Source organism: Cervus canadensis, chromosome 2 (genome assembly GCF_019320065.1).
Source record: "Cervus canadensis isolate Bull #8, Minnesota chromosome 2, ASM1932006v1, whole genome shotgun sequence".
NCBI classification, from domain to species: Eukaryota; Metazoa; Chordata; class Mammalia; order Artiodactyla; family Cervidae; genus Cervus; species Cervus canadensis.
Window position 1 is genome coordinate 28,682,208 of NC_057387.1, and position 26,278 is coordinate 28,708,485.

A 26,278-nucleotide genomic window follows, 5' to 3' on the forward strand; every position below is an offset into this window, starting at 1 on the left:
AGAAACTTACTGTGAAAAGCCTTAGGGAAGGACAAGGGAAGTGTGTTATAAAAAGTTATTTAAAAAATTATTTGAGGTATAATTTGTATTCACCACAATGCACAGACCTTAAGTGCTCATGCAATGATTAAAATATCAATTTATAAAAAAAAAAATTCAATTTACGTGCTTGTTCAAGTACAAAGAATGAGCTTTGGCAACTGCAGGTGCCTATATAACCATCATTCCAAACAAGATGGAAAGGATGTCCATCATTCCACAGAGTTTATTTCAATTCACCATTCTCCCCTCCTTCCCCATCATTTCCTGACTTCTATCAGCATAGATTACTTTTCAAGTTCTTGGACTTTAAACAATGGATAATTGAGTACCCATTCTTTTGTATCTGGCTTCTTTCATTCAACATGTTTCTGAGGTTCATCCACGTTGTTGAATGTTATCAACAGCTTTTTCTTTGTATTGATGAGAGTATTTCATTGCATGAATAAATCACAAAATTATCCTGTTGAATATTTGGAATGTTTTGAGGTTGGAACTATTACGAATAAGGCTGTCATGATCATTCAGGTGAAGTCTTCGGGGGAATATTATGTTTTTCTTGATATAACACCTCATAGGAAACTGCCAAAATTTCTCCAGTGTTTACATAATTTTACATCCCCACCAACATGTACAAATCCACATACTCTACAATCTCACCAAAGTTTGTTATTGTCAGTGTATTTGACTTTAGCCCTTCTAGGGGGTGTGAATAAATCATATAGATGATTAATAATAAGCAATTTTTAATGCTTTTTTTAAAAATTGAGGTATAGTTGATGTACATACCTTTTCATGTTCTTATTGGCTATTCTCTGTCTTTTGTAAACCATCTGTTCAAATTCTTTGGCCATTTTAAAAAGCAACTTTATTGAGGTATAATTTAGACATCATATAAAACTCCTCTGTTTTAAGCAATGTGCCATTCATTGACTCCAATAATTTACTGAGTTTTGCAGCTATCTACCACAATCCCGTTTTAGAAAATTTCCATGACCCAATACGGCTGCTTGTGCTGCATGCTCAGTCGCTCAGTCATATCCAACTGTTTGCGACCCCATGGACTGTAGCCCACCAGGCTCCTGAGTCCATGAAATTTTTCAGGCAAGAATATTGGAGTGAGTTGCCATTTCTTACTCCAGGGGATCTTCCTGACACAGGTATTGAACCTGAGTCTCTTGAGTTTCCTGCACTGGCAAGCAGATTCTGTACCACTGCGCCATCCGGGAAGCCTATCCCTTGTCCTATTTACAATTAATCTTTATCCCCTTCCTTAGCCCTGGACAACCACTGATTTGCTTTGGCTCTATAGATTTGCCTATTATAGACATTTCATATGAATGAAATCATGCAATAGCTAATCTTTTGTGTCTAGTTTCTTTCACTTGGCATAACATTTTTTGAGCTTCATTCATGTCATAGTATACATAGTATCTACTTTCTTTTTCTTGCTGAATAATATTCCATTCATTGTTTGATGGACAATTGAGTTGTTTCCACTTTTTAGCTATTAGGAATAGTGCTACTATGAAAATTTACATTCAAGTGCTTGTGTGGACATACGTTTTCATTCCTTTTGGATAGATATCTAGGAGTGGAAATGTTAGGTGATATAGCAAATTTATATTTAACCTTTCAAGAAGCTGCGAAACTGTTCTTCAAAGCAGTTGTCCTACTTTACATTCTGCGCAGCAATATGCAACAGTTATAGTTTTTCTCCATCTTTGCTAATCTTAAAGTCATGAAGACACCCTCCTATATTTTCTTCTAAAGCTTTAGGCTTCTAGCTATCCTGACTAGATCACTGAGCCATCTGAAATTAATTTTTGTGTATGCAGTAAAGGTATAGTTGAAGTTCATTTCTCCTTCTGAATAGCCAGTTGTTTCAGCACCATTTGTTAGAGACTTTCCTCACCTGTTGAACTGACTTGGCACTTAGGTTGCAAATTAAGAGATCACATATGTGTGCATCTATTTCTGGATTCTGGTACCCTATTCCACTGATCCATTTGTCTATCCTATGGATAGATAACACTCTTGATTACTGTAGCTTTATAGTAAGCCTTCAAACCTGATAGCCTAAGTCCTTTATCTTTGTCCTTTTTCAAGACTGCTTGGCTAACTAAAGCCTTTGTACACTATTTCCATATATATATACATATATATATATATATATATATATATTTTTTTTTTTTTTAAGTAACTTAATGTTTTAAATTTATTTTTGGCTGAGCTGGGTCTTTGCTGCTGCACAGGCTTTTCTCTAGTTGTGGACAGTGGGCTTCTCTGCAGTTGTGATGTGCAGGCTTCTCATTGAGGTGGTTCCTCTTGAAGAGCACAGTCTCCAGGACGTGAGGGCTTCAGTAGTTGCAGCTTCTGGTCTCTAGAGCACAGGCTCAATAGTTGTGATGCATGGGCTTAGCTCCTCTGTGGCACATGGGATCTTCCAGGATTAGGGATTGAACCTGTGTCTCCTACATTGTCAGACAGATTCTTTACCACTGAGCCACCAGAGAAGCCTTTTCATATATATTTTAGAATCAGTTTGTCAGTTTCTTAGAAACACTTTTAGAATTTTGATTGGGATTGTATAGAACCTAGATATCAATTTAAGGAGGATGAACATCATTATTAATAATATGTGTCATCCTATCTATATTGTATATCAATAAACACAGTATATTGCATCAATTATTTTAGGTCTTCATTGATTTATTTCAGTCATGTTTTATAGTTTTTAGTGTAGAGGACTTGCACATCCTTCAGTAGATTTACTCCAAGGTATCCATTTTTTATATAATTACAAATGAATGTTAAACATTTCATTTTCTAGTTACTTATTCCTAGAAAAAGTCTCTCATGCTAAAAAAAAATGTATAAATTCTGCTTAAATTTTTTTTCATAGATGAAAAAATAATTTTTCTTGTGTGTGGGGTGGAGGGTATATTAGAAACTCTCATTGAGTTTCTATTGCTGCTCTAAATAGCTAAGGATTATAGATACTGGCATATCTATCTTAGTGATACTTAATTAAATATATTTTTGAGGGAGTAGCAGGCATTATGAGGTTATTCTGTGATTCAGAACATACCTAACTTACTAAAATTTTTATTTAGAATTTTTAAAGTTTGTTTTAAAAACAAATGTCTAAAAAATGGCAAATTTATTTTTAATCAAGATTTTCTTTAGAGGATTTAATTGTATATTTCTCAAAAATCAAAGACTCACAAAATTAGATGCAATAACAAAATGGCCAGAATCAGCTGAGAATGATTGACATCTGCCCACTGCTTATGGGCATATGCACATGTGGTTTGTCTGCTGCTGCTGCTGCTAAGTCGCTTCAGTCGTGTCCGACTCTGTGCGACCCCACAGACGGCAGCCCACCAGGCTCCGCCGTCCCTGGGATTCTCCAGGCAAGAACGCTGGAGTGGGTTGCCATTTCCTTCTCCGTAGTTTGTTTAGAGTTTTGGATAATTCATTATCTAAGCAAGAAGAGCAAGAAGAGATAAAGAGAATAATACGGCATAAAAGGTTTCTAAATCTCTACCTCCATCTTCACAGTCTTCAGGGGCTTTGGCTTTCTTACAAAGACGAGGATCCAACCAGGTGGTTGTCTTGGTATTGTGGCTGTAGAACAAAGATTTCAATTAGAAACAGTAAAGTAAAGAGGGAGAAAAGTATTTCAAAAGCAAAGATAAAAAGTGAATAAAAGGTATATGATGTTTGAACATTTGTCTCCTCTAGGCTTCATTTGTATACCTCTGATTCAATAGCCCTGTCTCAGACTATTACTTCAAAATAGTCATAAAGGAAAGGTGATGCTAGAGGGACTAATTGAGAATGAAGGCTCTAAAGAAGGGATAAAATGCTAAGTGCATAACAACAGATGTTTATCTAAGCAGTCAAAAATGTTTCAAAGGGTGGGCACATGGCCCCATACTGTGCCAAAAAGCTGCCCTTGAAAGCCTTGCTTTCTTGTTGGTTGAATTCCTTCCTCTTTCCAAAAAACACTATATTTCTTAGGTGCCTGTGATGTGTGGGCATTGTGTTGCGGATTGGGAATAAAGAGATGAACAATCAGATAGAGCCTCTTCCTTCACCGGACTCTTTAAAAATAAAAGAGTGAAATAATGTAAAAAGTTTTAAAGTATCTGTTTCTGCAACATGCAAGTAAAAATCATGGGTATAGTAAAACTCAAGTCTACAAAACTAAGTTTTCAACAGTGAAAGTGAAAGTCGCTCAGTCATGTCCGACTCTTTGTGACCCCATGGACTATACAGTCCATGGAATTCTCCAGGCCAGAATACTGGAGTCGGGTAGCCTTTCCCTTCTCCAGGGGATCTTCCCAACCCAGGGATCAAACCCAGGTCTCCCACATAGCAGGTGGATTCTTTACCAGCTGAGCCACCAGCAAAGCCCAAGAATACAGGAGTGGGTAGCCTGTCCCTTCTCCAGCAGATCTTCCCGACCCAGGAATTGAACCACGGTCTCTTGTTTTGCAGGCAGATTCTTTACCAACTGACCTATCAGGGAAGCCCTCTCAACAGTCTGGACCACATATTTAACAGGAAAAAAAAAAAAAGAACAAAAAGATCCTCCTCGTCCCTTTTGAAGTAGAGCACAGATGCTTTCAAAGAGCAACGTCTGTTTCATTTCATTATAGGCCACAATCAGTTAGCTTCAGACCCAGGTCACCATGCAGTAAATACTAATGCTAAAACAAAGCTATAACACTGCTGAGTAGACAGAGTTATGGTTTAAGTATCTGAAGTATGAGGACATTAAAGAAAGAAAAATCCTGGAAGAAAATATATAGGAAGGCAATAAAATACAAATTAAAGCTATCATCAAAGCAGAGGAAGAACGTGATCAAAGGAGAGATTAACTCACTAATCTCTATGTTGACCACTCTTAGGAGATGAAGCCAGTGGTTTCAAGGAATTAATCACACCTCCTATACTTTTTCTAACTCCTGAGCTAGCTATGCAGTCACTTCCTACACATTGCCAGGTCAGATACTAGTTGGTAGACTGTAGAATACTTTTTTTGTATGCTGAATAATAGATAATCTAAGTAAGAGAAATCAGGATTGTCTGTATTACCCATTCTGTCAAAGAGATAATTTCCCCAAACCAAAACCAGTAAAATCAGTTTAAGCAAAATGAAAATGATCAGGACTCTAAAGTTGCCTATGAGCATGTAGATTGTTAGGGGAAAAAAAAAATGATGGACATATCTAGCTAAACCAATTTCAAAATTGCTACTTGAGAAAAGCTTAACTTTGGTTTCAAAGACCCAAACTTTGTATTGCTAAATCAGTAGATGGAGGTGATCTGCTAGGATTTTACTCATTATTCCCCAAAGTAAAGAAATACTCATGGGGTCTATTATACTCAAAACAAGATACCTAAAGACTATAGACCTATATTAATAGTCTCTTTTTGCAAATTCATGATGTAACAGCAACAGTAACACAGACCAATCACATTAGCTACAGCAAACAAGAGAGTTTTATCTAGCAGCACATAATATTCAAATATATTCTAGATATTAACCCTTTATCAGATACATGGTGTGCAAATATTTTCTATCTCATAGGTGGCTTTTTCACTCTGTTGATTGCTTTCCTTTGCTGCACAGAAGTTTAAAAGTTTGAAATAGTTCCACGTGTCTATTTTTGCTTTTGTTGCCTGTGCTCTGGTATCATGTCCAAGAAGGCCTTGCCAAATTCAATGTCATGAAGCTTTTCCCCTACATCTTCTATTGCTTCAGGTCTTACATTGAGGCCTTTAGTACATTTTAATAATGATTACTGATAAAAACATTTCTTTTATAAATTCTCCCCTCTGCCCCCAGAAAGTACTAACTTACCTCTGTTTGCAGGATGAAGTACTGTCAGATTCAATATCTCATAATGTGCTTCTAAAGACATCTTAGCCTCTTTTAATTAGTGACTCTACATTGTACTTGGGGGTTTAGTGCTAAAGTTAACATGAAAGTCAAAAATCTAAATTACCCTTAAAAAAAAACCCTTAAATTGTCCACAGAGAAGAGCGTACCTGAGTTTGTCCATTTTTGTATAATGGTCATTAATGCCTATATAAATGTATAATGTAATCAATAAAGTACCACATATGGTAAAAAAAAAAAAAAAAAAAAAGCACTTTACATAAAGTATACATCTTTTAAAAAATACAATCTCACTTGGTATAGTATGATGCTCACTGTATGGGAAAGCTGTGGAATTTGGAACATATTGAGTCAACTGGTTTAAGTCTCCCACCTCTAATTCCTTTTTGAGTACATACATATTTTTTGAGTGTAATTCAGCCTCAGTATTTTAATTGTTATTTAACTATTATAGTCTATTAACTTACTACATTCATATTCTACCTCTGGGCAAAGAACTTTAAAGAGAATTATATCTGCATGGCAACATAAAAATACTTCATATTGTATATTTGCATAATTATTTGTATAATATTTGTTCTCAGGTACAAATATAAAATGTTAGATTGATCAAATACATATGATATCTTATAAATCAAAAAATGTATTTATACTTATATTAATAATGCTTTTTCATAGAATAGTTTTATTTTTTGTGAATTTATATTGTACCAATTGCTCTAAGGATCAGTGCTATTTTCCTCCTATATTATTTAACTATATCACCTGAATACCTCTAACTCAACGTCTAGGTCTGAAAATATTTAGCGAAGATAATAAACACGGCCTCCTTCCAAACAATGATAATTTGCGAAATGCTCATTAAGGTGGACAATCCATCCAAAAGGTTTCAAAAAAAAGGCAAAGCAAAATACTCTTTATTCCTTGCACTTTCATTATTAGTAATAAATCTGTTTTTAATTCTCCTGTCTTCATAAAACTAGACATCAAACACATTATTCCTTTATCCATATCAAATAAAAATGAAATATCATCCAGGGAAATAGATTAAGAATCAACTGTAATTTGTACGAAAAATATTTTTAAAGAAAGAAAAAACAAATGGAAGTCTTGTAAAATTAGGTTACAAAAATTTACAGGCAAGTCACACAGTGACAGGGCACATTAGAAAAGATACAAACATTTGCTTACTCAATGAAGTAGATCATCCCTGTATCAGTGTAGGCCATTTCCCAGTTTTTGGGCAGTGGTTCCAGATTTTCATCTCGCATCATATAATTTCTAAAGTCCATGGAACTGTTTGTTTGGTTGTAACTTGGGACGGTCTTTATCCAATCAGATGTCTCAGAATGCCTCTCTCTATTTTCTGCTATTCAAACAGAAGAGTGTGAAAAGGAGATACAAGTTACACTCTCTTCAAATAGTCCTATTTCTAACAAAATGCCCAAATATACACTGCAAATTTCCTTGTCTGCTACGTCCACATTCTGCTATAACTGCTGAAAAAACAAATATACTGATTTTTTTTTTCATTTGCAAGTGACATTAACTCTGCTCAGCACCTCTGAAGCTAGTCTGGGAAAGAAGCAAAAAAAGAAACCACTAGAATCAGTTCTGTATATACTAAATATATAAATATTATGTCAATATAATACATAAATAAAGGTATCAATAAGTATTACACTAACAAAAATAAAAAAATAACAAAACTAAAAAAACAAACAAACAAAAAATTACACTAACAATAATAGCTGTAGCAGCACCTTTACAGTTCATGTGTCAGGCTCTATTTTAACTGCTTTATATACATTAACTCATAATCCTCATAGTAAACCTGTGAATATATATTATCACTACAGCCATTGCAAGATGAAGAAACTAAGGCCCATTAAAGTTAAGTTAATTTAGGTTACACAGCTAACAAACAGCAAAGCCAGGATTTGAATTTAAACGGCCCACAGCCTTACCTGCTGTATGTATCAAGCTGCCTTGTGCACATTTAACACAGGCCTTCAAAATAATACTAGTTTTAAAAAATTAAACTCAATAGACTTCCTGTTGTTGAATTTAATTGTCTGTTGGTGATATTAAAATCCTTTGAGAGTCCCAAAGTTCACAATGTAGGTAAGAATACTAAAATTTTGGTTACTCTCCAGGGAGTTCACAATTTATGTACTTAAAACTTGTTTCTAGAACTTAAAAGGTAATATAACTGTAATAATTCCACACTGCAGGCAATGCCTCAGAATCAGAGATCCTTAGAAGAGGCCCTAGATCTCATTATGTGCCATCCTTATAGTACTTCCACTCCAATCATCCTTTATTCAACCAAGATCTATAAAGCCTTAATCTGACTACTTACTACCTTTCCCTGTTTCTCAGCCCCATCCTTGCCCTCCTTACCCAACTTAAACTGATGATCTACCATTATAACTGCTCCCTTGTAAAAAAAAACTCCTGAGGCCTTTTGCCCTACCTTACTTTTATCATATTGCTTGACTTAACTATAATTCTATTTAAATTTTACCCTCCACCTACTTTTCACCAGTATATGTAGCTGAACGCAGGTGATACTAACTAGTTCACTTTTAACTCATAAATACTAACTTCAAGAGGGCATTTAATGATGTATGACAGACATAGGACATTTCTTTAGTTCATTCACTCTGACTCTCCTAGATAACTTTCATATCTTCTTTCTTAAATCTTCTGCCTTATCCCGAATTTCATTTGGTGACCCTGTTTCCTATTTCACTGAGAAAATACAAGAGGAAGAGAACTTCTACAAATTCCCACCATCATATATATCTACATAGTAACTGTGCCCATTTTACTTTAACTTCTGTTACTATGAAAGAACTCGGTGTTTCTAGCAGATATCCTCATCCCCTCTTGCCTACAGCAGTTCATTCTCCCTCTCTCATATATCACCAATCTTTCTTATCTAGTAGACCATATTCATCCACATAAAAACAAGGTATTTCTCCATTCTATGAAAGGAAATTAAACAATTCTTTCCCTGCTTCCCAGCAACCCCATTCCATTTCTCTCCTTTTTACACCAAAACTCCTTGAAAGAGTTTATACTTGCTACCTCCACTTTCACTCTTCCATTTGCCTCCGGAACTCACTCCAACAAGGCTTTTGATCTCTCGTCAAAAAAACTGCTCTTATCAAGATCACCACTTATCTCTACATAGCTATATCCAATGATCAAATCTCAGTGCCCATCTAGCTTGAGCTATCAGTAGCATCTGACATGACGGATCACTCTTTCTTGGAACATTCTCTTCTCCTGGCATCCAGGACGTGACATTCTCCTGGTGTTCCTTCTACCTCACTGGCTCTTCTCAGTCTCCTTGATATCTGTATATTAGAGTGCTTTCTCAGGGTCCAGTCCTTGGACCTTCTCTCTTTCTACACTTACTCTCTTGGTGATCTCCCTCAGTGTCACTGTTATACAAGCTATACGCTAATGGTGTCCAAATACATATTTTCAGACCAGAACACTGACTTTTAAATCCAATTTTAAACAAGACATACGTATACGTATAGCATACGTATACGCTAATGGTATACGTAGTCCAAATACGTATTTTCAGACCAGAACACTGACTTTTAAATCCAATTTTAAACAAGACATTTCCATTTGGAAGTCTAATGAACGTCTCAAATTTAAATATCCCAACCACAGCTCCCTTTCCCAATGCAAACTGACTCCTCTTAAAACCTCTCATCTCAAAAGATGCAACTCCATTCTTTCAAATACTCAAGTTAAAAACCCTTGGAGGGGCCTTTTGAGGTAGGAGACACTGGGCCTCTGGGCCAGACACCTGATGCTGGTCAAGAGGAGTAAAACCACTCCTGAGGTCAAGAAAGACTTCCTTGTCTGCACATGCAAGGAAGCCTTCTTGGTGGCTGAAAGGGAGGGGGCCCCACCCCATAATAAGTATAGACATGCACCCATAAGCTTCTGTGGTGGGATCCATCTTAGTGAAAATGCATCTTGGGAAGGGTCCATGGACCAGACAGGTGTGAAGAAGTAAACAAGTTAATTGGCCAAATAGAAACAAAGATCCGGAAGAACTGCCCTATAAAAGGGATGTAAGTCACCTCTTTACGGTGCTCCTCCTCAGCCAGGATGCCCGCATTCCTCTCAAGGGGCGTGCCTCTGCCTAGTTTCTGATTTACTGGGCTCCTCACTCAGGATTCTGATAGCCTTTCTCTCTGGATGTGTATTTCTGCCTTATTTCTGTGTTAAACAAACTGTTTTTCTGTGTGCTCTCACATACATTGTGCTATGTCTTTAATAATAAACTCTGTACTTGTTTTTACAGGTTTTGCCTCCTTGACACATTCTTGCTTTCCAAGAGGGGCAAGAGCCAAGGGCCTCTTTGCTTCTAGCCTCTAGCCTCTGGTGGTCTGGTGGTGAAGATTCCAAGTTTTCATCCAGGTTACCCAGGTTTAGTTCCTGGGCAGGGAACTAAGATCTCTCTTCAGGACCACTCACTGCTCTCCCTCTGAGATTACTTTGACTGCTCTCTCATATCTGATATTCAGTCTGTTGGCAAATGTTACTGACTCAATCCACTTCTTGGAGAAGGCAATGCCAACCCACTCTAGCACTCTTGCCTGGAAAATCCCATGGACGGAGGAGCCTGGTAGGCTGCAGTCCACGGGGTCGCTAAGAGTTGGACACGACTGAGCAACTTCACTTTCACTTTTCACTTTCATGCATTGGAGAAGGAAATGGCAACCCACTCCAGTGTTCTTGCCTGGAGAATCCCAGGGACGGGGGAGCCTGGTGGGCTGCTGTCTATGGGGTCACACAGAGTTGGACACGACTGAAGCGACTTAGCAGCAGCAGCAGCAGCAGCAATCCACTTCTTACCTCTCATGCTTTCATTGAGTATAGTGAAAGTCACTCAGTCGTGTCTGACTCTTTGCGACCCCATGGACTATACAGTCCATGGAATTCTCCAATGGAGTGGGTAGCTATTCCCTTCTCCAGGGGATCTTTTCAACCCAGGGATCGAACACAGGTCTCCTGCATTGCAGGCAGATTCTTTTACCAGCTGAGCTATCAGGGAAGCCCTGAGTGTAAGTTGAGTATAAGCCATCATTTTTCACTTAAGTTACTGCAGTATCCTCCTAACTAACACCCTGGTATATGCCCATGCCTTCCTACTCCCTTTTCTCCACACAGCAGCCAGAATGAGCCTGTTAAGTTAAAACCTGTTTTATCATGGTACTTTTCTACTTAATACCATGATGGTTTCTCATCTCAGAATAAAAAGCAAAATTCTTCCAGTGACCTATAAGATCCTGTATAATACGCATTTCCACCACTCCCACCCCCATCGTTATTTAACTGACCTCATGGTTACTATTATAGTCTATTCCCTTTCAGGACTCTGCCCCAACCACATATAATGTATTGTCTACATTGTATCCAACCATGTTGGTTTCCTTGCTCTTGTCTGAATAATCCAGGGATGCTCCTACCTCAGGGCATTTGTACAGTATAATTCCCTCTGGCTAGAATGTTCTTCCTCAGGATATTTTGAGCTCACTCTCACACTTCTTTCAACATCCCCCTCTTGGTGATGTCTTCTCTGATACTCTATCTAAAATTGCAACTTTGGCCACCACTAGTTTTTATCCTTCCCCTCCTCATCTTTTTCTCTTTAGCACTATCTAACTTACTATATGTTATTCATTTATGTTGGATAATTCTATCTCTCCCACCAAAAGATAAGGTTCAGGAAGGCAGGGGATTTTGTCTGTTCTGTTCACTTTATTTCCAGCTTTTAGAACAATGCCTAGCACTTAGTAGTCTACCAGGTGCTCAACAAATATTTGTTGAATGAATAATCTGAATAAAACATATGATTTATTCTCTATGTAGAGAAAGTGACAAATTAAAAGGTACACAATGTATAAATCAATCTGGAAGGGAGTTACATTCTTGGGATATATATATACTAGAGAAAAGTGGAAGCAACTATATGAGCAATAATACTTTTCTGAATACAATTTCAAAAGACTGCATAAAGAAGTTCACTTAATAGCCAATGATTTGAAAATGTTGTTCATATAACATCAACTCTTTGAAAAAATTTTAGCATTATTACATAACATATGCCATCCTATTGGGGTATATTAGCATTCTTATGTTAATTCTCAACAAGATACAAAATAATATACATACTTGTATATACAAATAAACCTCCATCTAGCCTCTCCTGCTTCCATCCCTTTCTGATCTTTCAAGATAGGAATTCTAATCCCCCAAAGCAATACAGAAAGCAACTTTAAATAAGTTAACAACTGTGGTTAGTACTTACTCAGAAAAGAACAAGGGCTCTCAGCAATGTGTTGTATTTACTTTTCCTTAAAATAGTCTGAATAGTTTCTGTTACAGAGAAATATATGTGGAAGAGTCCTATGGTACCTACACACAAGAGATAGAATACAAACTTCTTCCCACACCCTCTTGGATATATTTCCTTTAAATATTAATATCAAAGAGGCTGCATCATCTGGTTTAACAACTGTCTTACATGACAAGCATAAACTACGGAGCTCGCAGATAGGTGTACCCCTAAGGGAACTGCAGGGCTCACTGAGAGGCTCTGCATTAGGAAGTTCAAAAAAAAAAGAAGGCATTTTCTTTTCCTTCAAATTAAGAACATATAACTCCCATTTGGGGACAGAGTCATGGTTTCTAATTCCATGTCTTAAACATTGAAAAATGTCAACAAATGTAAATTTGTGGGACAGCAAAGTTGACATCAACATCACAAGACTCTAGGATATGATGATTTCCCTTAACAACCCCTAAAGAGTTAGATGTAAATTCACCTAAACCTTTTTAGACCTGTTTTCAGCAAAACATATTGCTGTAATTCATTGAGCGTATATGTGACATAACAATGTAAGATGTTATGACCATAAGACAGAACTCACCCTCTGGAGGGGGACACAAGCAATGAATCTAATACAAGGATCGATAATTGCAAGTTTTAATAACTGATAAAGGAAAAAATCAGAATGCTTTGGGAAAATGATATGGTAATAGATTCTGCAAATTTGGAGTTATAATCAAATGCTTTCATTTATTGGTGATTGTGAAACTCACTTAGTTGTATCTGACTCTTTGCTGTAGCCTGCCAGGCTCCTCTGTCCATGGAAATCTCCAGGCAAGAATACTGGAGTGGATTACCATTTCCTTCTCTAGGGGATCTTCCTGACCAAAAGATTGAACCCAAGTTTCTGACACTGCAAGTGGATTCTTTACCATCTGAGCCACCATTATATGTTTTTAGCTTCTACTATATGCCAAGCATGGTTTATGGCTTAAGGAGTACAACAATGAACAAAAGAAGCAAAACTTCAACCCTTATGAAGCTTATAGTCTAGAGTTTTGAATGAAATTATTACAATAAATAGCACTGAAATCAGTTCTGCTGTGATTCATGAGAAGCATAAAAATCTTCTAAGGAATCACTATGTTACTTAGGGATACTCAAAAGCAGAAGATTCTCTATCATTAAATTTATATTGGTTTGGCATTTAATGAAAAATATAACAGTCAAATTTGGAAATTTTCTTTGAGTGACTCAGAATTTAAACTCAAAATACTGCTAACATGTTTCAGATCACTTTTATCAGCATATTTCTAAATCTTTGTTTTCGTTGAAGGCTGTATCTTAAAACATCTATATTTTGCTCAAATTCTGTAAAGTAGGACTTAGGTCAACAAGATTTCCATATTCAAGTATCAGAAATGAATCTCAAATCTTTTAAGCAGCAGGGTAATGGCATATATTAGTACTAATAATAGTTTATAACTGATTTACCAAAACTGCCACTTGGGGCAACTAACTTCAGCTTACAAAATGATCAACAGAGATACATGATTTCACACAAAACTTTAAAAAGAACTTAGAATCCCATCACTTGCTGTTCCTATGCTTTGGGAAAATTTTTACTACTTCCAATTCAGTGTCATATTAAAGTTAACCAGGAGTAACAGCCAGAAGTTGTTCATCTATTTACAAACCTGCATTTCCACTGCCGTTAACAGCTTCCTTGTCTTCGTCTTCTTCCTCTTCAGGAAGGGAGCTGTCCATTCTTTCCATCTTGCTGACAGATGTAGTCCGTTTTCTCTGGGACTCTGCATCAAATTCATTATCAAAGAGGACCTGATCCACTGGATCTGCCTGGAAAGGGCTGGGCTCTGCTGGAGGCTTGGGAGTTCCATAGAAGTTTCCTGAAGACAAATAACAGCAGCTGAAAGCATTGAATGTTGAATTGAGAGTTAGAACAATATGGCTTACTGTGTCTCTGCCCTCTTATCTTACACTGAAGTTTCTGAACACCCACCATTGGCCAAACGGAGGTGAAAGCACTTTTTCTTGGGAGAGGAGGAGATAGACCAGAAAGAACTAATTTCTCAAGGGCTCATCACCATATATTACCTAACCTTATCTAACACTTTAAGACTATTTGCACTAAGGCCAGGAAGTTGACTTTACATATGTAGGTTATTTATTCCTACAGGGCTTGCTTTGCAGAGGTTTTATATTAGGGCCTAATTTGTGAATTTAAATGCATCAATGCTCTTGTGTAAGACTAATTGGCATAAAAAGTGGGAGAAAAGGAGGAGAAAACTAACTCAAATAATTTTGTTCTGATATGTAACATAATGAGTTATTTCAGTAAAATAAGGAAATACTCAGGCAAAGGATACAGCTAAGCACCTACCAGTCTGTTCTGAAATGTAGGTTGCTTATGTAAGCATAATCTCTAAAATATTTTCTGAGTGTTTTAATTATATTGTTTTATCTGACAACTTATTGAACAAATAGAAACTTTATTAGCATAATTCAATATTTGCTTACTCTTAGGAAAGCAAGAAATACTTTAATATGTTGTCTTGAGAATCAGTAATTTTTGCAGTAACAATGAACATTCCAGAATAGAATGAGAACAACTGAATATCTTCTCAGTTTGCAATGTAGTCCCCAGTAGGCAGCCACATATGATAGAAATCGTTCAGTGAGTCTAGCTATGTTAGCAGTTTGTGGCTCCTGCTAGCTCTGACCTTGTCATCAACCACTCTGCTGATGTCACAGAAAGATAAACAAGGACAGGGAGTAAAATATTCATGCTCTTCTTTTATTTAAAAAAAAAATCTACAAATTCCTTGGCTCCTAAGGAGATGCTTATTCATATAAGGTAAATTAAAAGGGTATAAAATGGATTGTTTTTCTGAGATGAAACAAAAGCATAAAAAGTTATTCACCATATCACAGAGGCAAAGTGAAAGTCACTCAGTTGTGTCTGACTCTTTGTGACCCCATGGACTATATAGTCCATGGAATTCTCCAGGCCAAAATACTCAAGTGGGTAGCCTTTCCCTTCTCCAGGGATCTTCCCAACCCAGGGATCGAACCAAGGTCTCCCACATTGCAGGCAGATTCTTTACCATCTGAGCCACAAGCGAAGCCTAAGAATACCAGAGTGGGTAGCCTATCGCTTCTCCAGCAGATCTTCCCAACCCAGGAATCAAACTGGGGTCTCCTGCATTGCAGGCAGATTCTTTACCAGCTGAGCTACCAAGGAACCACAGAGGCAAATCAACAAAGAAAGTTTACCTTGTCATGCATGCTTTGAGGGGGAAAGTGTTAAGTAACTTCTTTGGAAATTTGACTTTGTGTGTGAATTGTCATTAAGATGCTCAAGACAAAACAATGAAATCAAACTAACAATACTTCTCAACCACATCTTCCCTCTCTCCACTCAACTATTCCTTGGCTTCCAAATCTAGGTTTGAAATGGAGTTAATCCTATCATGCAAATGTACGCAAAGAGTAATAGTAAAACAGACTAAAGTGAAAGTGAAAGTGAAGTCGCTCTTTGCGACCCCATGGACTGTAGCTCACCAGGCTCCTCCATCCATGGGATTTTCCAGGCAAGAGTACTGGAATGGGTTGCCATCTAAGGATCTCTGTAAACTTTTGGCCCATAAGTAAAGCAAGGAAAAATGAAAAAAGCCAGTTCACACTTCTCTGGGACAGAAGGTACAGAAATGCTTCAAACAGGTTTGGTTGGGGAATAGGATGCCCTAAGATCTCATTTTCCCCTTCATTATGTCCAATAGTCACACTACCAAGGAATCTGGATGTACCATGAGAAAGCTGAAAGTCCGTTTTTTCCCCCCACTTTTCTAAGGATGGTAGTTTTACAGGAAATATTAAAACACATTTTTACTGCATATTGTTAGTAATTCTTATCTAAGTTTTTTCTAGAATGAAAATTATGAAAAAATTCAGGATATGGTTGCTATAACCATAATCACTGACAAGAATTTATAACTTCATGATAAATTCTGGCAGTTGCCTTATTTTAAAAAATTATTGGCTTAGATGGTCAGGAAGATCCCCTGGAGAAGGAAATGGCTACCCACTCCAGTATTCTTGCCTGGAAAATTCCAAGGACTGAGCAACTTCACTTTCACTAGATGAAAAAAAGAAAGCTAACATTGCTTATAAGTAAATTAGATCTATTTTTCTTGAGTTGTTGGTAAATACTAAGATGTCAGATACTGAAAGGTATAGGATTATGAAGTTTGTGAACCCCAAAGACAGTTATTCACAAAAAAGCTTTTCATCTTTTTGAAGCTACTTTGGAAATTTTTCTTTTTTCTTTTTCTTTTCTGAAGTGTTTTCATTTTTACAATAGACCAACCATTAAATATTTTAAACCCATATAAAATCATAGACAACAATGTTAGACTAGTTAGAAATTTCTTTACACATACCCAGATACTAATTTGGTGCCAGATTCGTTTCAGGTCTTCCCTTTTCCCTTCCTTAATGATATACATATTCAGTCATATATAATTCAAGTCCTAATTTCCTGTCTGTCCTTCCCATTCTCTCCCTGAGTTATCCAAGTGTTGGTATACGTCATTTCCTGGCACGTTATATACATCTGGGACACATGTATATGCATATATAACATATAAATGTGCTTAGTCGCTCAGTCATGTCCAGCTCTTTGTGACACCATGGACTGTAGCCTGCCAGGTTCCTCTGTCAATGGGATTCTCCAGGCAAGAATACCGGAGTGGGTTGCCACGCCCTCCTCCAGGGGATCGTCCCAAAACAGGGGTCGAACCCAGGGCTCCTGCATTGTGGGCAGATTCTTTACCATCTGAACCACAAGGGAAGCATAACATATAAATACTACTGTTTTAACAAAAGCTTCATGAGTGTTTATAACAAATCATATCTTTTTTCTAAACAGTATGCTGTCCATATCCTTTTGTAACATTATTTTTATATTGCTAAGACTTATTCCTATAGATACATGTAGATTCTAATCATCTATTATATAACATTCCATTTTTATAAATAAATTAAAATAAACTTTATTAATTCCTTTAATAAAAGTCACTTTCATTCCCTTATTGTTTCAAATAATGCTATGACTATTCTATGAAGACCTACAAGACCTTCTAGAACTAACACCTAAAAAGATGTCCTTTTCATCACAGGGGACTGGAATGCAAAAGTGGGAAGTCAAGAGATACCTGGAGTAACAGGCAAATTTGCCCTTGGAGTACAAAATGAAGCAGGGCAAAGGCTAACAGAGTTTTGCCAAGAGAATGCACTAGTCATAGCAAACACCCTCTTCCAACACAAGAGAAGACTCTACACATGGACACCACCAGATGGCCGATACCGAAATCAGATTGATTATATTCTTTGCAGCCAAAGATGGAGAAGCTCTATACAGTCAGCAAAAACAAGACTAGGAGCTGACTGTGGCTCAGATCATGAACTGCTTACTGCAAAAATCAGACTTATTGAAGAAAGTAAGGAAACCCACTAGACCATTCAGGTATGACCTAAATCAAAACCCTTACAATTATACAGTGGAACTGACAAATAGATTCAAGGGATTAGATCTGATAGACAGCGAGTGCCTGAAGAACTATGGACAGAGGTTCATGACTTTGTACAAGAGGGAGTGATCAAGATAATCCCCAAGAAAAAGAAATGCAAAAAGGCAAAATGGTTGTCTGAGGAAGCCTTACAAATAGCTGAGAAAAGAAGAGAAGCTAAAGGCAAAGGAGAAAAGGAAAGATATACCCATCTGACTGCAGAGTTTCAAAGAATAGCAAGAAGAGATAAGAAAGCCTTCCTCAGATCAATGCAAAGAAACAGAGGAAAACAATAGAATGAGAAAGAGTAGAGATGTCTTCAAGAAAATCAGAGATACAAAGGGAACATTTCATACAAAGATGGGCACAATAAAGGACTGAAATGGTATGGACCTAACAGAAACAGAAGATATTAAGAAAGGGTGGCAAGAATACACAGAAGAACTATAAAAAAAGATCTTCATGACCCAGATAACCATGAGGGTGTGATCACTCACCTAGAGACAGACATCCTGGAATGTGAAGTCAAGTGGGCTTTTGGAAACATCACTACGAACAAAGCTAGTGGAGGTGACGGAATTCTAGCTGAGCTATTTCAAATACTAAAAGACAATGCTGCAAAAGTGCTGCACTCAATATGAGAGCAAATTTGGAAAACTCAGCAGTGGCCTCAGGACTGGAAAAGGTCAGTTTTCAATCCAATCCCAAAGAAAGGCAATGCCAAAGAATGCTCAAACTACCGCACAATTGCACTCATCTCATATGCTAGCAAGGTAATGCTCAAAATTCTCCAAGTGAGGCTTCAGCAGTACGTGGGCCGAGAACTTCCAAATGTTCAAGCTGGATTCACAAAAGGCAGGGAAATCAAAGATCAAATTGCCAACATCTGTTGGATCATCGAAAAAGCAGGAGAGTTCCAGAAAAACATCTATGTCTGCTTTACTGACTATGCTAAAGCCTTTGACTGTGGATCACAACAAGCTGTGGAAAATTCTTAAAGAGATGGGAATACCAGACCACCTTACCTGCCTCCTGAGAAATCTGTATGCAGGTCAAGAAGCAACAGTTAGAACTGGACATGGAACAATGGACTGGCTCCAAATTGGGAAAGGAGTACGTCAAGGATGTATATTATCACCCTGCTTATTAAACTTATATGCAGAGTACCTTATGCAAAATGCCAGGCTGGATGAAGCACAAGCTGGAATCAAGACTGCCCGGAGAAATATCAATAACCTCAGATACTCAGATGATACCATCCTTATGGAAGAAAGCGAAGAGGAACTAAACTGCTTCTTGATGAAAGTGAAAAAGTTGGCTTAAAACTCAACATTCAAAAAACTAAGATCATGGCATCCTGTCCCATCACTTCATGGCAAATAGATGGGGAAACAATGGAAACAGTGACAGACTCTGTTTTGGGGGGCTCCAAGATCACTGCAGATGGTGACTGTAGCCATGAAATTAAAAGGCACTTGCTCCTTGGAAGAAAGGCTATGACCAACCTAGACAGCATATTGAAAAGCAGAGACATTACTTTGCCAACAAAGGTTTGTCTAGTCAAAACTAGTGTTTTTCAGTTAGTCATGTATGGATGTAAGAGTTGCACTAGAAAGAAAGCTGAGCACCAAAGAATTGATGCTTTGGAACTGTGGTGTTGGAGAAGACTCTTGAGAGTCCCCTGAACTGCAAGGAGATCAAACCAGTCAATCCTAAAGGAAATCAGTCCTGAATATTCATTGGAAGGACTGATGCTGAGGCTGAAACTCCAATACCTTGGCCACCTGCTGCAAAGAGCTGACTCATTGGAAAAGACCCTGATGCTGGGAAAGACTGAAGGCAGGAGAAGAAAGGGGTGACAGAGAATGAGATGGTTGGATGGCATGTCCGACTCGATGGACATGAGTTTGAACAAGCTCTGGGAGTTGGTGAAGGACAGGGAAGCCTGGCTCGCTGCAGTCCATGGGGTCACAAAGAGTTGGGCACGACTGAGTGACTGAACTGAATTGATAATAACTGTTCAGGTACTTGTCTGCATATCCACATTGACGGGGTTTTTCTAGAGTAGGCAACCACAGAGGGAACTGCTGGGTCAGAGTTAGGTGCATCTTTGAATTTACTAGCTATTGCCAAGATGCTTTCCAAAGGGATTGTTATATCATTTTATATCCTCGCCAGTTGTGTATGCGGATTTCCATTTACCACAATTATCAGACTTTAAAATTTCTAACAATCTGATGGGTGTGGAATGGTGGGTAACTTATTTCAATTTGCTTTTCCTCTTAATTGAGCATGTAGTAATTAATAATATGGAAAATGCCACTCTGTCATATACCGTGTTCTTAACAGAAGAAAACATAGGAGAATACCTTTTTAAGTCATTTAAGAGAACGACTTTTTTTTTTTTTTTTAAGAGAACGACTTCTTAAATGAAATTTCAAAGCACCAATCATAAGGAAAACAGTGGTAACTCTGACTGACAAAAGTTAAGGATTTTGATTTAATGAAGAAACACAGAACAAGATTATTAGGTGACAGAATGGGAGAAAATATCAATATCCAATAAGAGATTAGTATCTAATATAAATATTTACAAACGGAAATGTGATTGAGATCCCAGTTTGAAAATAAAATGGACAAAGCAAATGAATAGACAATTTGCAGAAGTTCAAAAAACAAGCATATGAAAAGATGTTCAAACTCTCTGACTACCAGAGAAACTGAAATTAAAGTGAGACACCGCTTCTATAACCATCAGACTGGCAAAATTACAAAGCTGGATGGTGCCAAGTGTTGATAAGGACGTGGAATCATTACAAAAGCCACGACGACTCCCCATGGCACTGCTTGGGGAGTAAAGACTGCAGAGCTACCCAAAACAACTTCATCATATTAACTATATGTTTACCTTATAACTCAACAGTTCTGCTCTTGGATATATATGCCACAGACATTCTCACACAGAATGTCACACACATGTCTTCTCACACATTTGTAAGAAGACATGTATGAGGATGCTGCAGATTGATCTGTGGTGATGAGGAGTTGGAGGCAAACTGGAAGTCCGTCAATAGGAGAAAGGTTAGGTAATGGATTCACAATATGTAGTACTGTGCAATGGTTACAAAACAGTGAATTACATATATTTACAGTACAGCAATGTAGATGAATCTAAAAAACACAGTAATAAGTGAAAACAGTTTAAAACTAGTAAGATACAGAACATGGTCCAGATGTAAATAATAAATACATATACACAAGACACAATACATATTTTGCAAGATCACATATAAACCAAAACATATATATTAAACACATCAGAATGGTTGCCTATAAGAGGGAGGTGAATGAGAGAAGGCTATTTGCACAAAAATAAAAAATAAACAGCTGTCATTTTCTCTGAGAAATCTCCACTGGCCATCTTATCTAAATTAGACATTCCTATTATTTTCTTTAAAATCCCTTGCTTTTGTTTCCTTCATAACATCTCAACTCAGTTATCTTGTTTATGCTCTGACTGCCTTCCCCACTAAGATATAGGATTTATGAAGGCAGCATCATCTCAGTGTTGCTCAGCACAGGCATGTCTAGTCCCTCTGGTAGTGCTTGGCACGTAGTATGAAAGAAGGATCAAATAAACAATACCTGAATGAATGAGTCACGGATGCTAATCTCAGAAAGAGTGGCTAGGTCAAACGCAGCAGGCAAGAGGAAATCATTAAAGATTCTGAAGGAAAGAGAAATGACCAGAACTATACTTGACACGGAAGACGAGTATGGTAGCAATGAGCGGGGTGGACTGACGAGAGGGAAGAAATCGGAACATACAAGATCAACCATCATAGCCAGCATGAGTCAGTCCAGAGAGCCTACAAGGAGGTGATGAAAGTATAAAGAAAGGCAGTGTGAACGATGCTACAAGGGAAGAAAAGACTCGATTGGTAACAGACTAGAGGAAACTGCTGAGAAAAAGAAGGAAGTAAGTGAAGACTTTCTTGTCTTGAGCTCTTGCTAAAGCTAAAAAGAGAAATTATGAAGACTTACTCTTTTCGATAGCACAAATGCATATTTGGATATGATGAATTCATGATCAGATACTTATTGAATGCCCTCTCTAGGAACTGAAGATAATATTAAGAAAGACATGACATCTGCTTTCATAGAGCTTGTGAAAAAGGCAATTATAATAGCATGATAAAGCAATGATGGAGAAATACAGGGTGCTATTGGAGTGCACAAGTTTGCCAGTGAAGAACTGTTAGATAAAGAAAAGAAAAGAAAAAAGATTTAACAAAGATTCATTCAAAAGTTGAAATTGATCTTAAATCAGTATTCCCTAGAACCAAGTGAGTAGAGAAAACAGTTACGAAAAGAAAACCAATTTTTCTGTTTTTTTTATTTTCCTCTTCAAATCTATACTCTCTTTTCTCCAAGAGAGCCAAAGTATAAATAGATTTTTTTAAAGGGTACAGTATTTTTATTTCCAACCACAAACAGAACTCAGAAATGCTTGAGTGAATACAATGAATGTGAATCATTATGAAACATTGCAAACTAACTAGCGTTAATGATTTTAGTATACTGTCTACAATCAACTTTAGAATAACACAGAATGCATTTAATCCCACCTTAACTAGTAAATTACAAATAGCCTAATCAAAAGAAAAACCTCTCAAAGACTAATAGAAAAAACTTTTTTAAAAAGTGGTATTTTACTGATCAAATTCCATTTGAAATATTCCAATCAGACAGTTTTCTGGGCTGCTGTTGTCAATATCTGGGGACATACCATCATACGTTCCACTTTCTAACAATGTTCCGCTCTCCTCCAGTGCTTTGAACTGTTCAACAGAAATGAAATTATAGTCCACCCCTGGTACTTCCCCATCCCTGGGGGCCCGTGTAGTACCTAAGGAGAGAAAAAAAGAAAAAAATAGGTTGTAAAGTGCTTTTAAACTTACAAAATATTGAAAATAATAGGAAATTCAGTTTAAAGAGAACACAAGGGAAACACTATTGAATATATTGTATCTAGAGTGATAAGAGAATTTGAGGCAAATCAACATTCCTAGGTCAGAGTAGGATAATACTATAGGATGAGTAAATATATTTTAATAAAATCTACAGATAGCTATGAAATTCAAAATTACAAAGATTAAAATGTTAGTGATCAAGAAAGCTTAACTTTCCAAGACTCAACAGTTAATTCTTCTTTTAAACCTTAATTCTCATGCTTAACATTTAAAGGAGAGGTAAATCCACCAAGGAAAGGCTTCAAGTTCATGTAGCTACCTTACATATTTTTTCTTCCTTAGCAGAAATGTAAACTAATGTTCTACTTACTAGAGTTGTAGACAATAAAAAAAGAGAAACAACTTTTAAAAACTCTTTTATTAATAAACTCCACTTTAAAAACCTGAACAAATATTAATCACACAATTATTTTTAGACTCATTAATGAAGGGCCCAGGGCTTAAGGTAGGAATTCACAAAATGTAATTTTATACATATTGCTGCTTAGTCATTATTCTCTTCAAGTAATTTCAAAACATTAAGCGGTAAGCAAATTGCTTAATGAAATTCACTACAGCAACTGAGCACTAAATTTCTATCTATTAAGGAATCAATGCCAAAGTAAAATCTTTTTCGGATCCAAGATATAAATTCAAGTTACGGCAGCACTGCTGTACTTTACTGCATTTCACTGAACAGGAATCAATATTTTTTTAACTGAAATTGGAAATGTCACTTCAAATACTAGAAAATACAAACAAGATATCCAGGTAGTTAGCCTGGAAACAGAGTTAGGATATCATCCTGCCAAGGATGCCTTCCCAAGCCTATTTCTCTATTTATGCTACCGATTTGTTAACAGCACTCCAAGCCAGAAACCTGAGACAGTAACTTTGGGTTCTTCCTTCTACTCTACACCTAGTCACCAAATCTGGTTGATTCCATCTCCTAAATACCTGTAGGATTTATATACTTGTCTTCATTCTCACATCCACTTAATCCGTATCAGTATCAATGGGCTGTATTGCTGGTCTCCTGAGCTCAACCCTGTCTTCATCCTAGCTACAGACCTTAACCAAACTGCAATCAGTGACTTTTCTAAAACCATCTGGGCAAAAAACCTCTAAACCTCTAAATGGTTCCCATGATCCTTGATATAAAATCCAGGTTCTACCTCTCCAGCTTCTTTCTTGCCTCACCCCTTTCACATTCTAGGCTTTAGCCATAATCAATTTTTTTTTTTTTCAATTCTTTTAATGTTCCTCAAACTTGCTTATCTCCAAGGCCTTGGCCAAGCTATTCTTTTCCTTGGAAGATTTCCTATTTCCTTTCCCTCTTACATCAGTTAACTCCTACTCATCCTTCAGCTTCTGACTGAGAAAGCTTCTTTAGAGAACTTTCCTATCTAGTTACGGGAATATGCAGGAACCTCATCTATTTGGTTCAGAGCAACACCCCAAGTCTCTGCACAGTGTAAATCCCATAGCAGGCACTCAATAGACACAGTTGTCAAATAAATTAAGTAAAATTTTATACAAATGTAATCATCACAGGTCCTGGAAATATGCTATCATATTATAAATTAATTTATGGGAAGCTATTAATTGCTTTTACATTCTATTATATTTTGTAATGTGAAAAAAACCCACAATGATGATGAATGGTAATCATCTCAGAAAATGATGATAAGCAAACTCTCTAAGTAACAAAGACTGTTGCATTTCTTTATCTGTTTTACATCACAGAGGATACAAGATCTCTGAAACATAACTTCCCTTTTTCTTAACATTTTTTTTTCATATCAAATTTTTGTTTCTCATATACTGATTAAAATTACATTGTTAGAGTCCCCAAATTAACAGCTTTCAGTTCCACATTAGGTAAAAGTTAATAGACAGTAAATTCAACAATTAAATTTATGATTAGCAGCTGTGATAGATGGAAAACGTGGCCACATATTTTGCACCTCCTCCTATCAAGAGACAGAGCCTGTTGCCTCACCTCTTGAATCTGAACTGGACTTATGGCTTGCTTTGAATACCTTAGTGTGATGTTCAGGAATCTAGATCTCTGTCCCTGCCTCCTTGGAATGGTCCCACCACCATGTATGGATGTCCAGACAAGACTACTGAATGATGAGCGAGAGTCCCATCCAATAAACAGCACCAAGGCCCCAGATATAAGAGAGGCCAGTTTAGCCCATCTAATGCCAGCTTCGCTGCCAAGGACCAGCCACATCAGTGGGTCCAGATGAGCTCAGCAAACTCATGAAATCATGAGAAATCATACATGATAGTTATTTTAAGCCATTAAGTTCTAGGGTAGTCTGTTATGTGGCAAAGGCTGATTGAAATATTATCTAAATAAACTCTACTATAAACATAATGACTATATAAAATCCAATTTAAAAGCAAATCATACTAAAGATAATACTATTTTATTTAAAAAAAAAAAAAAAGCCCTGACCCAAGAGGCAGGAGCAGCTCTGCATTTTAGTCTAGGATAATTATTAGTGGTAAAATTTTGAGCAAGCACTTAATGCCCTCTAGGCTTGGTTCGCTTTCCGCAAAGTGGCACTGAGCAAGATGGTGATCATGATTCTTTCCATTAATAAACATAAAATGTGTGATTCCAGCATATATATTTCCAAGACTTACAAAGTAGCTTGAATGTTAATTCTCTTCACAAATGTATTATAAATTTTCACTTCTTCCCCTTCAAATAATGTACTCTCATACACATAAAAAGTTTTCTACCTTCCCCCACCCAACTCCACTTCCCTCAGCAGTCCAGAAAATTTACCTTTCTATTCTCTTGATACTCTCTATAAACTTAATGTAAAGCTTTGTACATCCCCTCCAATCAACATTATATCGCTCCTTTTTACATAAAAATTCCTCCAAATTCTTCTTACTCAGTGTCCAATTCCTCTCCTCTCATTTTCTCTTGAGCCCATTCCAATCAGATCACTGCCCCAACCGATCCCACTGAGACAATCTGTGCATCAGAAGTCTCCACTTTGCTTAACCCAATGGTCAAGTGTCAGTCCATAACCTGGCAAATCAACAACCTTTGACATAACTGATAACTCCCTCCTTTTTCTGTTTTATTCTGAAATGTACAGAAAAGTACATAAAACATATATATAAAGTTTAGTAGTAATAAGCAATAACAAAGCAAACTCATCCAGATGAAGAAACAAAACATTACTAGGATGCCAAAAGCCCCCTCATATGTCTCCAATCACAAATCTCTCCCTCCCTCCACCCCCAACGTGACCATCATCTTTACATTTGTGATAATGATTTCTTTTCTTTTTAAAAATGTTTTTAGCAACTAAGTAATGCATTTCTGAGC

The 26,278-nt window shown here is 37.0% G+C and overlaps 1 protein-coding gene across 5 annotated transcripts in view; it reads right to left on the reverse strand.

Annotated features, from left to right (window-relative positions):
• MAGI3 (membrane associated guanylate kinase, WW and PDZ domain containing 3) overlaps positions 1-26,278 on the reverse strand; it is a 245,445-nt gene that overhangs the window by 66,930 nt on the left and 152,237 nt on the right. For 3 of the 5 annotated variants that reach the window (XM_043460184.1, XM_043460186.1, XM_043460187.1), the window contains exons 3-6: positions 22,698-22,817; positions 14,018-14,227; positions 7,145-7,322; positions 3,590-3,669 (exon numbers count right to left, since the gene is read on the reverse strand). In XM_043460184.1, the coding sequence (XP_043316119.1) occupies positions 3,590-3,669; positions 7,145-7,322; positions 14,018-14,227; positions 22,698-22,817 (588 nt within the window). The remainder of the gene's footprint in view (positions 1-3,589; positions 3,670-7,144; positions 7,323-14,017; positions 14,228-22,697; positions 22,818-26,278) is intronic. The other 2 variants (XM_043460185.1, XM_043460188.1) reach the window with 1 other exon arrangement.